General features: G+C 41.5%; 1 protein-coding gene across 2 annotated transcripts; it reads right to left on the bottom strand.

The window, feature by feature from the left end:
* Positions 1-10,132: 10,132 nt before the first annotated feature.
* On the bottom strand, positions 10,133-13,619 carry NEUROD6 (neuronal differentiation 6). Of its 2 annotated transcripts, none has more exons than XM_010118575.2 (2): positions 13,485-13,619; positions 10,133-12,055 (listed from the first exon to the last, which is right to left on the bottom strand). In XM_010118575.2, the coding sequence occupies exon 2, from the start codon at positions 12,032-12,034 to the stop codon at positions 11,021-11,023; it is 1,014 nt and encodes a 337-aa protein (XP_010116877.1). In that variant the 5' UTR covers positions 12,035-12,055; positions 13,485-13,619; the 3' UTR covers positions 10,133-11,020. The 2 variants fall into 2 exon arrangements, with proteins under 2 accessions (XP_010116877.1, XP_086597801.1); XM_086741675.1 differs by lacking the exon at positions 13,485-13,619 and adding an exon at positions 12,854-13,068.
* Positions 13,620-15,168: the final 1,549 nt, after the last annotated feature.

The following is a 15,168-nucleotide window of genomic DNA, read 5'->3' as shown; positions in this document are numbered from 1 at the left end:
TCAGAGTTATGATTGCCGTGATAATTACTTGAGGGAATCACTCCATAATGAAAATTAAAAATAAAACCATAGTATCATGTGCAGTGATTAAATATTTGTGGAATGATTTATGCTACAGTCATGGAGGTGGTTCATATTTTAAAATATTTTTATCCAGAAAATTAATATCTTGCTGCAAAAAATGTTGATCATATTCTTACAATAACAGCTTTAGAAGTTGCAAAGGACAATGCTTCTCCTGTACTTGCAGTCAATTTCCTGTCTTGCTCCTCCTATTACAAAGGATTCTCAGACAATAAACTCACAAACTGCTACAAAAATAATCTGATAGCACTCCTGCGTGCGTTTACAGGGGGTGATAATGGGGAACAGCAGAGCAAGAATCAAATATCTTGGTTTGGGCGTCCTGCCTCGTAAGCATAGACAGCCTCTGCCTACTTATTCATCAGACTAAAGATTTTCAGCAGAGCTGTGCTAACCCCCTCAGCTACCGCTTCTGGGATGGCAGTAGCAGCTGTCTCTTACCATTATGCCCTGAGGAAGCAATGGCATTTGCCAGCGACTCCCTTTGTGTCTAACTCATTTCCTACATTCTCTTCTTTCATTTGCGTAGTCAACTGGTCCTTACGCCTCAAGAAAATCAGGAGAGTATCTGAGGAATAAGTTGTTAGAAACGGAGTTCTTAAACATCTCACCAGGAGGTGCATGCACAGACCTCATTATATTCCCAACAGGTCTGCCAGCTCATGAGAACATAACACACTAGAGAGAGAGAAGAGACTCTCTGTGTTAACAGTTGAGAGTACCAGAATAAAGAAGGCAGCTCCCTCCCTCCCATAGGAAATCATTGTGTAAATGCAGGAAAATATTCCTGTGAACCCACTTTCCATCACAACGCCTTTCTGGTGGACAGTACTTAGAGATGTCAGGAGTGCCAGAAAGAGTAGGACTTCAGTTATAATAGGCTGCCTGCATCTATTGTTCTTCCCTCCATCTGTCTCCTTCCTTTCACAGTAATTTAGCCTGGGGTTGTCCCAGAAGCATCAGTTAGAAATTAGTCAAAATAACCTGAAATCCTAGAAGAGGTTAGATCAGAGACTTACTTCGCTGAATCTCTTCAGAATCAGGGCTTCACTGTTTTTACTTCTCTGATGGATTTTCCCATTTGTGGTTAGCTGGGCTCCAATGGCATGCTGATGCTTTTGCCATCCAGGAGAAATCTGGCAAAGAGGTTTTCCAGGTAAGGGGCTATGCTGACATCAAGTACTCTGAACAACCAACAACTAATGATGTCTCAAAGGTGTCTCTGATAAACAACAGTCATCAAGACCCTCCCTCCTCATTCTTTTTGACTAGCCCAGTGGATATTTGGTGAGCCTGACCTCCTAGTTATATGTGGTGTTCGTGCCTTTCTTAGATGCCTGCAGTAACTGAATGTACTGTGGTCTCATGATGTGAAGGCCTTTTTTTTTTTTTGCCTCAGCCCTCTTATTCGTTGCTTGGATATGACTGAGGCTGTGGTTGATGTGGTTTCCCAGCTAGAGGGGAACCAAGGCACAGCTGAACAGTCCTGAACCAAACCAGCTGCTGACTTACTGGACAAGTGGCAAGGGCTCAATCACAAGTGCTGTTAATGAAAGGAAGAAAATTCTGTGCCTATGATTTTGGCCTTATTTGTTGTTGACCTAGTGCTGACCGCCATGCCACAGGTGATACCAGTTGCCTGTTTGAAGCAACAGAGAAAGCATGCCTGGAGTCTTCAACAATGTTATTAGCAAAGCTGGTCAAGAATACTTGCAACAAAGCAGAAGTGCTTTGAAATATCTTACTCTGGTTATGAGAAAGATTTAATTGGGCTGTTTTTTCAGAGGAGTGGGAAGAGGGACGAAATGAGTATTGCTGTGGCCTATGTGGGCTTGCAGCCTAGTGACATGAGCTGTGGCGTGGGATGCCGTCATTTGTGGCCTGCTCTTATGTGGAAAGGGCTCAGTTCATCGCTCTTGCTCTGAGGCAATTGATAAATCAGACTTGAATCTAGAGGCATAAATCCACTGTAATCATTCTTCAGTGGGCTTTGTCAGGCAACAATGAGCCTGATGTTGATGGAGTTTGGTGTAGTCTTAGTGCTTGAGGAAGGTAAGAGAGAGACAACTTTGAACAAGCACTGTTGCTCATTCAGACGTGACAAGGTTCCGCAACAAGCCTATTGAAAACGAAATGTATTGTGCAACATACTGCCTTTATCTAGACTTGTTCCAACCAATCCAAGTATATGCATGACTCAGTGTACGTTATGCAAAAACTCAGCAGTTCTTCATTAACAGCCGACCTGTATGTCACTGTCAAAGTTTAGGCTATTCAGTTGTTTTTAAGCTTTGCAGTCTGTGCTGATGTTGCATCATCTTGTGGTTATGTTTTGGTCCCTTTGGCTCCAAAAGAGGTACTGGATGCTCAGTGCTTTTAAAAAATGTGTCTCCATGGTCAGAAGGCTGAACTGGTAGCAGTAGTCTGACTTCACATGTCTTTTTTTTCATTGACAATGGTTATATCTGTGGTTCTATGAATGCATGTAGATATTCAGTCTTATGTAGGATATGATAATCCCAAATGGTGTTACTGGTTTTGGACTTCTCTGGACTTGTTTGGACTGTTCTGCCTATGTATAGGAACCATCTAGAGCAGCTTTTCTGTTAGTAAGCACAAGCTGGCTTTGCATGCCTACAGACCATTCTGCAAATGAGCCTCTGTAGTGACCAGGGAACCTAAAATTGAAGCCATATGGAGACTTACTGTGCATATTAAATTGTATGCAACAGTGTTAACAGCGTTTTGATTTGTGGCTGCAAGTAATAAATGAATTATATTAATTTTGTAGCTGCAAGCTGATTTCTCCAGAATTACTTCTTAATAACCAGCATCATGTTCACTGGTAAGATTTAAATACATTTAGGAACAAATCTGAGGATTTTTATCTTTAAAAAAAATTAGTGCTAGATTATAATTTAATAATATGACTGGGTTTATTTAATAATTCTCTAGACATTTCATAGTAAAATGTCACTTGGCAACTGAGTGACCTGGAGACTAGATACCTATATATGATGCAGGAGCTGGGGTAGATCACAGGTGAAATGGGTAAACTAAGCAAAGACTGTATTTTTTAGTGCTGCTTTCACACACACTGGCCTGAAGGAGAGAAGGAACAACACTGATCTAGGATATGTGAGCACAGGAGTTATCCTTCCTTGTGTGTGGTCCTTTCTTGCCAATAATGTATCCTTTTTGGAGGAGAAGTGGCTTCCCAGACATCTAATTGGTGACTGTAAGAAGGCAAAGGATGATGGTGAGTCTATGTTGGCAGTCTGAGATAGCTAGAAATGTGCGTGGTCCTGGACCACGTGGACCTTCTTTGCCTTGGTCCATTAATAACGTATTTAATATATTAATACTGATGCTACTGGTGTCATTTTTGCCCAAAACAGTGCTGAATTTGAAGGGAGGGAAAATTTGAAGGATAGGCTTAGGAAATAGAGTTTAGGGAATATGACCACCGTAACAGTGAGATATTGCGCTCAGGCAGCTTGTACTGTTAGTCTCTCGTGGAGGCTACTAGGCACAGCTTAAATGAACCACTGAAGAGCTTTTCCATAAGGCTGTGCCTGTGGTAGAGGCCATTACTCATGGCAGAGTCACCATCTTACAGAACACGCTGACATCTGTGTGAGTACCTGAGGGTACGGGGAACCCGTGATTGAGTAAGATGTGGATGTATCGTACAGCAACATATCTCCTCTAGGGCATCTTTTGCAGACCCAGCTGTTGTGAATTGCCTGTTAATCCAGCATGAAGGCTGAAGTAACTGTTATGGGGTAGATGACCTGCTGTGCAAAGCACCTGCGTGGTTCAAAATAGGGGCAGACAGAGTTGTAGCCGGGACACTCTTGATGTGCAGACAGAACACATAGGCACCCCAGCTCACATTTAACATACCTCTTCCTGAGAAGGTAATTCTCTGAATTTGTTGTGACCACAAAATTGCTCTTTTCCCCACAGAAGCCAGGTACTTCCTTACCAGTGTTTTCACTAGGTGCTGCGGTGCATCCTGCACTGAATTACTCTACCTGCTGGGACATCCCTGGTCATGGTTCTGGTGGCATTTATTCACATCCTGCATCACTCATTATGGTGGGGCTGTGTTTCCGTGGTTGCAATGTTTGTTGTTCTGATTTCTGGGTTTAATTATCTTAAGCAGCTCCTAAAAAGATAATATGAGATGAGGCAGGGGGGCAGGGTTATTCTTTTAGCTATATTTGTATATTTTATTGTACAAGGGAAAAACCCGAGTGTTTAGAATGAGTAAGAATATATGAAGTTTAGGATTGGAGGGAACTTGGTGGTTATGACTGGTTTGAATCCTTGGGCTGAAATGCTGTGTAGCTAAACACCTGGGAAGTGGTGGCTGGACATATCTACTGTCTATTCACTCACTGTCTATCACACTTCTATGTTTTGTGGCCTTTTGGCATCAAAATTAGTGTAACTATATGCATTCAGTCAAATTATTTCCCCACTTTCTGATGCAGCTCTGCAAAATCTGCTTCTCAGTGGGCATAGGTGTACCTCTATGTGTGTGCTAATGGGTGTGAAGTCAACCAAAATGTTTATTATATCTACTCTGGGGAATAGATTTACTTTTCTAAAGTAATGCCCATTATCCAGACAGAGATGCCAAGCAAAAGAACAACTCCCTTCATAAATCCGGAGGGAAAGGGCTTTGCATTGTGGCTGAGACAGACTCTCAGAATTTGGGGATGGTATCTCAATTGCTTAATCATTAAAATTAAGAAGAGTTCCACTCCTGCTGTTCTCGGTGCTGGGACAAAGCTTTTCTTTCCTGTCTGTGCTTCTCCTGGTGTGGGGCAAATATCCGCTAGTATTCATGTGGGCTTCCCCCTGGATTCTGAGGAAGATCCCATCATAGTTTCTTTGTTTGCAAGCTGTCTGCCCAACAGAAATGTCATTTCAGTTGCCACTAAGCATTATGCATCTGCTCATGTGGCTGTAAATAAATAACGTAGCAGATAAGGCTACATTTAGCTTCCCGTGTGATTTAGAATCCAATCTGGTATCTGCTGAACTGCCATGGAACGAGAGCAGACCCAAGTCCTCACACTCCTGCTTTCAAGAGTACAAAATTTATGTTACAATCTCTGATTTAGCCTAGATTATCTGTTCAAGGACCTCCAATTCAGTTGATTATTATAATTTTCATTTGCAAACAGAATGTCCAAGCACTTCAGAATTTATAACCTATTACATGTGGGTATACTTACAAACCAGGAAATTTCATCAGTTTGAAAAATACTATTTCACATATTAATCAACTCAAATAGAAAAAAAAAAAAAAAGAAAAGGAAGAAAACCCAAACCTGCTTAGTAATGCTCTACAGAAATGCAAAAAAAAAACCCCCCTCACAGTATTAGAAAGTACAATGTTCACTAGGCTGGGGTGGGGATAAGAATGCACTGAATATCCTAGAAAAATGATAAGTCATAAAGGTTGTTTTTCTGTTCTATTTTTTTTTTTAACCTCCTGTAGTAGTCTAGAATTTCAGCTACAGCTAGATCTGGCTTGTTTCTGTATGATATGTTGTATGTACATGGTGTCCTAGAATTAAACAGTGCAAGTAGTGCAGTTACAGGGATAAATGTGGAAATCTAAGGAGCTAGGAACAAAGGAAAACAGCCAAGAGAAAACAGTGTTTTGGGGGAAAAGGGGGAGGAAACCTCTTTACAACTCCTTAACAACCTTTGTGGGTAATGCCAATTCAAAGCCAGTTGCGAGTCATAGGGACTCCAAACTGCAGGCATTAAAAAAAAAAAAAAAAAACAACCAACTTTTTCTTTTTTTTTTTTTCTTTTTTTCCCCAGAGCTCTTTTGCCTGTGAATTTGGCTTTCCCTTCCCTTTTCCTAGCTCATTCTTGCACATCCTCTGGGGTAAGGGAGAAGGCTCTGCAGGAAAATGGGCCATCCTCTTGACATAACGTTACAAGAATTTTGTGAGACGGCTCGCTCAGGTCTGATTGTGCAGCGGAGAGGGCTTGGGAGTGCGATTCTGCATGGCAGCCCCGTGTACGGTAGTTAGATTTGTATCAGTGAGACACGACAGGTCTGCCCTTGAGATTCTGCGGTGGCATGGTGCCAGCTGTTCGCCACGCTGATCTGTGTCTCTCCAGAGCAAAATCACAACCTGCTGCCATGGTTCAGCTCTGGGTCAGACCCACAGACAGATTACTGAGGGATTTTTTCTCTAGTTTGGTTTTTTGTTTGTCTGATTTTACTTTTAATTTGGAAATTGCTGAAATTTTATAAGGGGAGCTATTTTCATAACAGTTCAGCCCCAAGCAGTACCATCTCTGCTACTTGTACATCGAAAGCTGTAGGATTTTGGTACCAGGATTAAATCTGTTTTGACCTTGGCTATGGACCATAAAATATGACCGTAGGCTTGAGTTAAGCTAGATTCACAATCTGAAAAACAAAGCCATGCAGCTACTTTTTAATTTAGGCAAGTATTATTTGCTGTTACAGGGAGATATTCTGCCATGTGTTTCACTGGGATTTCACTCGTCTTTATTGATGGCATTTCACTTAATTTGCTGCCATTTGAGAGCCCTACAGGCAAAGGGGAGAAGGGAAGAGTAAAGTAGGGGTAAAAATGGGAGGGGGAATTGCCGGTATTAAAAAAAAAACTTGCCATCACGCTTGTGCCTGTGCAAACTCCATACATTTAAAAAAAATCTTTGTGCAGATAGCTATGAAGTGAAAGAATGCAGACATTCCCAAAGGAAGCACAGCCAGGATGTGTCCTAAAATGAGCATATTCCTACCACAACGCAGAGGAGCTTTGAGATCTCCTCCCAACTCTGTTAAAGCTGTGGTTACCCCTCCCCTCTCTCTTTGCAGTTGCACTGGGATTTGTAGGACTGCAGGTCAGGGGCCAATGGTTTAAAATTTTACTCCTGATGAGGTGGTTTTTTTGGGTTTGTGGTGTTTTTTTTTTTTTTTTTTTTTTGAGACAGAGTTCGGAGGTACAGCTTAGAGCTACCTCGTCCATCCTACTTGGTGATTACTGGTGATCCCAGTGTTGTAGAGGAAAGGGTGCAAACCCTGCAGTACGCTGTCATGCCTCCCACCCCTTTTTCCAATTCAGGCACATCCTTGTCTTCAACAGGGCTGGCTGAAATCCTGGAACATGATGCTTAGTTTCTTCTCCAGCATTTTTATTAGTAAAACAAATATTTTTTTCCTCACCCTGTTCTGACATCTTGGGATGTCTTTTTTTTTTTTTAAGACTTTCATGTAGGAAACAGGATATTAGGTAAGATGGATGTTTAATCTGAAGCAGTGCAGCCATTCTTAAATAATTACTGTATTTCTGATACCGTTAAAGCATATAGTGCTTTTAAAAAATCTCACTAAAATATTATTCTGGGAAATAATAAATAGCAAAGAGTTCCACTGTGTAACAAAATCACATATGAAATAGCTTTTCTTCTGCCAGCTTTGGGGTTCCCACCTCTAAAATTGACAGAAAGCTTCATTACTCCTGTGCTAGAGGACAGGGGAGAATAGAAACTTCTCACCTAATTTTTCTGGAGCAGTTGCTATTTTACATATTTCTATCCTCAAGGAAGTGAAGACAGTTAAGAGGAGAACAAGGCAGGCAGAAATGAGCAGCTTTGTTTTGCTGCATGAATGGGGTTGAAAGGAGACAAACCTTATAAAGCAGAGATTGGGTAAAGAAACCCACTGGCTTTTATTGCTATGAGTTTAAAGCACCAGAACTTTCTCGATGCTCAGATTTGTTCTCTAAAGTGAGGCAACTTCAAAGGCTTTTGTAAATCACGTCAGAGCACCTTATGTTCTACGACTGGCCGGCGAAGGAGCACAGAAATGTTTGTCGTGTGCATGAAAGAGAAGGTATGAGAGAGAGCCTGCTCTCAAGGGAATTCCATACCTCCATATCTCTAAATAATCCATACCCTTCTAGATAGGGAATGTCGGGTTTTTTTTACGCTGTCTCAATATTTTTCTATGACTTGCTCCGTTATTTATTCTGGACTGGCTTTCCAATTTGCAATGCCCTAAGCAAGTGTGGTGCCCGCCTTGAGCTACCAGAGGGGGAATCTGGCTGCGAATTGCCTCCCCATCTGTTGTGGAGTGAGGGAGAAAGATCTGAACTGGCAAGGATTTTTTTTTTTTTTTTTTTTCCCCTTTCCCTTTGCTTCTGCTGCCAGAAGGGGAAACTGGAACTGGCCCATGAGTTATTGAGTTAATATAGGGCCACAGAGCTGGAGATCCCCAGATTGCAGAGCCTGAAGTCTTAACACCCCTCGGGTGCCTGCTGAATGTATTGCAGCAGGCGTTTCCTTCCCTTGGTGCAGGACTTTACAGCTGCTTCCTCACTTCGCTCTCAACTTTTGCAAACGCACCCTTCCCCGGTGAAGCAAGGCTGCTCAGGTGCTCGGCTAACTTTCAGCCTCTTGGAGGAGGCTCCTCTTACAAAACTTGGTTAGATAAGTTTGCTGCTAGTGCATATCTCCTCCTGCTTTAAAGGATCCCCTGTTTCCGGGCTCATTTGCTTATAGCTCCTTGTAATATATTTGTGTATCCCAGCGTCTCTTCATGCGAACCTGTGCCCCACACTACATGGTTTCTTCTCCTTGACTGGCCTCTTCCCCCTTCTGCCCTCTCCTGTCACCTTTCTGTGCTTTACTGAATAACAGCAATAGCAATCTATTTTACCCTCTTCTCTTTCCCCAAACCCCTCCTGTATTCACTGCAAAACACCAGGGGTTGCTTTTGAGCTGACAATCATCACCATCACCTTTCATCCAAGGCAGAAAACCACCTGTATCTTCCACAGTTCCTGACCCTGACAAAAGGTGGGATAATCCTGAGCCAAACCTCCTGAACCGTGGCTCAAGACTAGTTCAAAAGGCTTTATTTTGGGCCTGATATTTGTGTCTAGAGACAATGTTGGTCAAGCAAAACCCCATGACTGACCCCTCCCTCTGCAAGCTTGGGAGCTTTTAGACCCTGATCCAAACTTTGGGACTTGTTATCCCTCTCCAGCAGTTGAGGTAGCCTGGTCTTATTTAGAAGAGATGAATGTCAGGCTGCTGTTTTCCTGAAGGAGCTGCAATGCTTGAGGGGGCAGACTGTTTACAACAAGTCCCGCTTGTGAAATTAGGCAAATTATCAGGAAAAATTGGCCTGTCCCCTCTTTGTCAAGCGGCGTACTCAAGTGAGGGTCTGAGGTTCATGTGCCACATGTGCAACCCAGACTGTGATTCAGCCAGGGGTCTCTAACTTGCAGGTGGAATTCACACTTTTAATATAGTTTTGGGTTTTTTTTAATTATTCCATGCTCATTCACAGCATAGCATTTTGGTACTTTAGGTGAATGCTTGTCAGGTAGCTGCTATTTATCCCTCAAAATCGAGAGGTCTTGCTCACCCACAGGTTTAAAGGCTGTTGGCTTTTATCTAAATTGTTCATTTGTTTTGTCACTCACGTACCATATTGAGAAATACCTCTGAGCGGTTAGAAAATGACGGAGGCTTAGCTGAGCTCAACTCTGTTAAGGTGTGAGGGGCTGTGCAGAATCCCGTTAGCTGCTCAACTAACGTGGGTTGCAGACGCATCTGTAGTTTACTGTTGCTGTTTATTAGCCAAAACTAAGATTAGCAACGTTGAGGGAGTCCTTCTCTCTGCAGGTTTTACTGCACCACTCCATAAGCCAGAGCTGGAGGGGTAGCTAGTGGCCTCCGCGTCCACTCAGGGCCCTTTCCCATCTGAAATTCGGCATTTCATTGAGCTGTAAAGTTACCCTCTTCCTCTAACCTGTGTTTCATTTAGCACACAGCTGCTTCAGTGATATTTTGGGTCTGCTTTTGCTGTGTCGCTAATACGTCCTTCTGAAAATAGCACGAGGTTGGCCCTGATAATTCATGATTTCCATCCCCTGGCTAAAGCACTACTGGGGTGCAGGGAAAAAAAGCTGTGTAGGCAAGACCGAGGGCAGCTGTATACTGTGAAATAAGAAGTATCAGGCAAAACACAGTATCACAGCTAATAGATGTATTTTAAAAGTGGAAACATCTATGTTTAATTGCATTTAAAGTACGTAGTGAGAAACCACAGTTATACATTGTTGTAACAGACCTTTACATCTTGAAGTCAGAACAATACAAAAAAAAAGTGCTGATTATATATGGTCAAAATAACTGAGGCAAAATTTCGACATCTTCTAAAATATTAGCATGTGGCCCTTGCCAGCAACACTCTAAAGGTCAGGCTGAATAATCTCAGTGACAATCACTGGTTTTCCTTAGCTTACCCAAAAACAACAACCAAAAAAACTGTTGATTTTTGTTTGCTTTTTTTTTTTTGCATAGCTTTCAATATTGCTGCACTCTCACCTCTGCATATTGCGAGCCCATCTCAGTTCTGAGATAATTTCTTTAAAGTTCTGAGTATTTTTAATCCAGTTTTCCTCAAATACATAATATATATTTTCTACCAGTTATAAATACATCATTTAAATTAATCTGATTTCAATAACATGCATTTGTATAATTACTGTACAATCAAAATAGACATTGACTTTACGCAGTGTGTATGCTTTTATTTCAGCGATATTGTTCAGACACACTGCTCAACAAATCAAGCAAATAGGGAAATAAAAATTAAAAAAAAAGGGGGGGGTATAACCTCTGAGAGGAAACAGAATCTCACAGTGTTTACAGACAAAAAAAAAAAAAAAGAAAGGAAAAATACTTATCGGAAAAAGGGTTTATTAATACATAGAAAATCCCCACAATAGTTGAAACACACTTTAGGAACTAGTAAACACGTTAAATAGAGTTGTGCCAATTACGCAGTGCCCAAGCATCTGCTTGCTCTTAATTAGATGGGGAGGTGAATGACCACTGTTTATTTTCATTTTCCTCATTAATTATGAAAAACTGCATTTAATTCATCTTGCACGGTGAGAGACTGGCTGCGCAGATGTAAGTCGTAAGGGAAGTGGCTCTCTGTAGGCAACCTGAACATAGAGCTCTGCCCAAGGGGACCCCTGGGTGGCACTGCACAGTAATGCATGCCGTAATTGTAATTCTTGCCATAGTCCAAGCTTTCTTCTTGCTTCAGGGAAAATATCCCATTATAGTTAATTGGGGGAGGACTTAAGGGACCTTCAAACTGTGGGCTGGCACACTCAGGGGAAGTGCTTTCATAGAAGGACTCATAAGCGCTGCAATAATTGTAGGGTTTCATGGACTTGGAGTTGTCGAGAGTCCCGTGCCCTGGGGGGGTGCCGAGCTCGGGGCTGTGGTAGGGGGGGTAGAAGGTGGAGTAGGGTGAGCGGGTGTGATGGGCGCCTTCGCCTGCCTGGCCCATCAGGAAACTTCTGGCATTCAGCTGCAGGCATCCCGCAACCAAGTTTGTAGTTGGCTGGGACAGACCCTTGCACAAGTTTTGGACAAAGGTGAGCAGGTCGGGTCTCTTGCCAATTCTCAGGATTTCGGAAAGAGCCCAAATGTAGTTCTTGGCTAGTCTTAAAGTTTCTATTTTGGAGAGTTTTTGTGTTTTAGAATAACAAGGGACCACTTTCCTTAAATTGTCCAGGGCATCGTTAAGGCCGTGCATTCGGTTCCTCTCTCTAGCATTGGCTTCTTGTCGCCTGAATTTGATCCTTTCCATCCTTATCTTGCTTGTCTTTTTTTTCCGAAGGCCCCTTCGCCTCGGCAAGCCGTTCTCATCCTCCTCTTCTCTCTCTTCCTCCTCCTCCTCTTTTTCTGTGTCTTCTCCAGGAGATCTTTTAATATTCTTTCCTCGGAGCACAATCTGCTTCGAAAAGCTTTCTGGGTTCTTCATTTGCTTTTGGTCATCACTTTCTCTGGAAAACTTTCTGCACATCTGGGATTCTGGCATTACAACAGACTCATCAAATGGTAGTGTTAACATGGTTCTATAATCTTAAGTTACCTGAAAGAATGCCAGCACAATATTTAAATATTTCCATTTTTTAAAGTTTACCAACTTAGAAACACACATCCTCATGCACCTTTCATGTATCTGTGTGCACGCTCTGTGTGTATGAGTGTGTGTGTGTGTAGGTATATAAATGCACCATCTACGTTTTTCTCATAAAATGCCAATTGCAAGTGCTCCCTTTTTAAAAAATAAAAGCTGCCCAGAATTTTAAAGTAACTGGAAACATTCAGGATCTTGCAACTAAAAAGCCACATTTCACACAGATAAGTATAGAGTAAATCAATATTTAAAATGTACAATTAGCTCCTTGCTCATTTATCTTACTTTTAAACAAGCCCTTCGAACCCTTGCCACTGTGGAATTCAAAGAAATGCAAAACATGATAAAGCAATACAGAAATTTCATTAATCCAAATTCCCCTGGGTGAAAAAATGAGGAGAGCGAGAGCAGTCTTGAAATTGAAAAGTGCCATATCTCTATTAACTGATGGTTAAATGTTTTAAAATCACTTTTTGACTTCTATTTCAAAGGTTTTTTTTTCCCTCCACATTTCTTCCCTTATGAATTAAGATATTAAACTCTAGTAAGTTAGAGTGGGAAAGAAAAAAAATTAATGGAACATCCCCTCCCAGATCACTCAGCTAGTAACATAATTAAAAACGAAGAATTTTTTTTTTTCTAAAGATTTTTATGAAAATCACATATTACTTATTTTGTATTAAGACAAAAATCAGAATGATCTAATCCTAAACATATTGAGATTAGAGTTAGGAAAAAAAATCTCCCTACCTTTTTTTTTTTTCCTTTTTCCCAGAAAAAATTCTAATTGATATTATATATTTAGTTAGAAACAACTTATTCACTTTTTCTCTTTTTCTTTCTCCTATATTTTTTTTTCTCCCCCCATCAATTGTGCTGGGGGGGAGGTGAAAAATTCACTGCACGCTATAGCACTGTTTATGTTCTGCGAGGCTCAGACGTCTCCCTCCAGCTCGTAGCTGACAGGAGCGGTCTGTAGATTTTGACTGCAGTCCTGCACGTGTGCTCAGAATCCAGCCTGGAATGGGAAAATAATTTCCTTTTCCCAATGATTTTGCTTTGTTTGTAGTTTGAGAGCAGCAAAAGCTTGGACCCCGCTGTCCTCAAAGAAACAAACAAAATGAATGCAGGCACTTTTTTTAATAGAAAAAAAAAACTAAACAAAAACCCCAGTCAAAAACTAACTCTATCAGTATTGTCTACACACTTGCAATATTACATAACATCAATGAAAGTATGCAATTGCATCAGAAGAATAAAATGTTAGGAGGAGTTATTAGACAGTAAATAGCTTACATAAAATACAAGACAATGATACTGTATCTGTAAACACTTGCATGCACACCCAGCACCAACTGAAATATATCTTTATTTGTATTACCTTAGCTTTTTATTTCATTCAACAATCAGTTTTCATTTTTTGCCTTCCAAATCTTTTCAGTTTGAATGTCGCATCGTCTCCTGGAGTCTAGATCTGTGTATATCTGCACTATCTCATTGATCTCTAAAAAGTGACATTGATGCCAACTGCCAGAGCTGGTACCCATGCCATCTGCTAGTGACGTCACGGGGCAGAGAAAACCACGTGAGCCTTTCTCCTGGGACCTTCATTCTGCACTGATCATCTGGCATCCCTCTAAGTGGGTACCAGCATTCATGTATCAACACAGAAGGTTAGACTGATAGGAAAAAAAAAAAAGAAAGAAAGAAAAAAAATCTACACCAGCATTTCACATACAGTAGGTGCATTTTCACTGGAGCTGCTTTTTTTTTAACAGTCTAGCTGCACGGATAGATCTGCCAACATTTGGTACTGTCCCTGCCTACAGGTACGGCTGCCCTGTGGTTGTTAATACAGTATTGTTTATAGGAAAAGTGCTGTCTTGTATTGATCCAAGTCCCTTTGGTGCACCTGGTACCCAGGAAGAAAAAAAAAGAAGGCGAAGAAGAGAAGGCAGGCATGAGGAAGTAATGCCGGTGCTGTAACACATAGCAGAGTCACAAAAAGTAGTTTTTGTGTGATGCTGCTGGGAGCGATTTTTGGGGTGTGGGGTTTTTTTTTGAGTGCAATGTGTTGCCCCAGAGCGCAGGACAACACAAGCAAACCTCCTGCCAGCTGTAAGAAATTCTCCCCTTGCATCCCTCAGTGGTTTTTGACATTCCCGAAATAAAAAAGATTTGTGGGAACCTGGACGTACAACGTGAAGATTTAACAAACTATGCCTTTTTTTGGAAGCACGTTGCGGGGCTTGCCTGTCCCTGTCCTGCCCTGGCGTGATGCGGTGTGACCAGGGCACACCTGCTGCTCGTGGGTGTAACTTGGGGTACTCAGAGGATATCCCCCTCTGCCAAATTTTCTCTGCCTGCTTGGCATTTTGAGACCACTTCCCCAAAATCTCTTTAAAAACTGAGTTATTTCCTTTGGAGTCATGCTCTTTCTTCTAAAAATCTCCTGCGCTTCCATTTGCCTCCCTGGCTGCTCCTTTCTTCGTGCCCTTGTTCCCGCCAGCTGCCTCTCCTGTACTCCCTGCTCTTCCTCCCTTAACCCTTTTGTCTCTTTCCACGGGCAAGAAACTGTTAAACGAAGCCGACAAAGCCTCTCGGCTCAGCCTTGCCATGGAGCTTATGGCAAACTCGACCTTGGTGTGTTTGGGGTTTGTGTTTGTTTTTTTTTTTTTATTTAAGGAGTGGCGTGTCACATAAAGCGATATCAAGACAGTTACAGGGGGAACGGCGTGTCACCTTAGAAACATTTTTTTAAAGTTTACTTTCATTATTATCACGTATCACTGCTTTTTAGTGACTAAATAATCTCTATTAATAAAGTGAGTGATTGAGTATGCTTTTAGTATTAAAATAATCCCTGGCAGAGCTGCTATTGTTATGGGTCTGTGTCAGCGTTTCCATTATAAATCCTGTTTTTGAAGGGTTTATAACTCATCTGCTTTAATTCACATTGGGCTGAAGCTTGGCATTAATGTTCTCAGTCCCGATCCAATTATTTTGTTTTCACAAAGTTTCATTTAAATCTGTTTGGGCATTTTTTGATTAAAGAGAGGAACAAA

Source organism: Chlamydotis macqueenii, chromosome 2, assembly GCF_036417535.1.
Source record: "Chlamydotis macqueenii isolate bChlMac1 chromosome 2, bChlMac1.mat, whole genome shotgun sequence".
Taxonomy (NCBI): domain Eukaryota; kingdom Metazoa; phylum Chordata; class Aves; order Otidiformes; family Otididae; genus Chlamydotis; species Chlamydotis macqueenii.
Note: the sequence above shows the minus strand (reverse complement) of the source record. Positions and strands in the feature narration are given on the sequence as shown.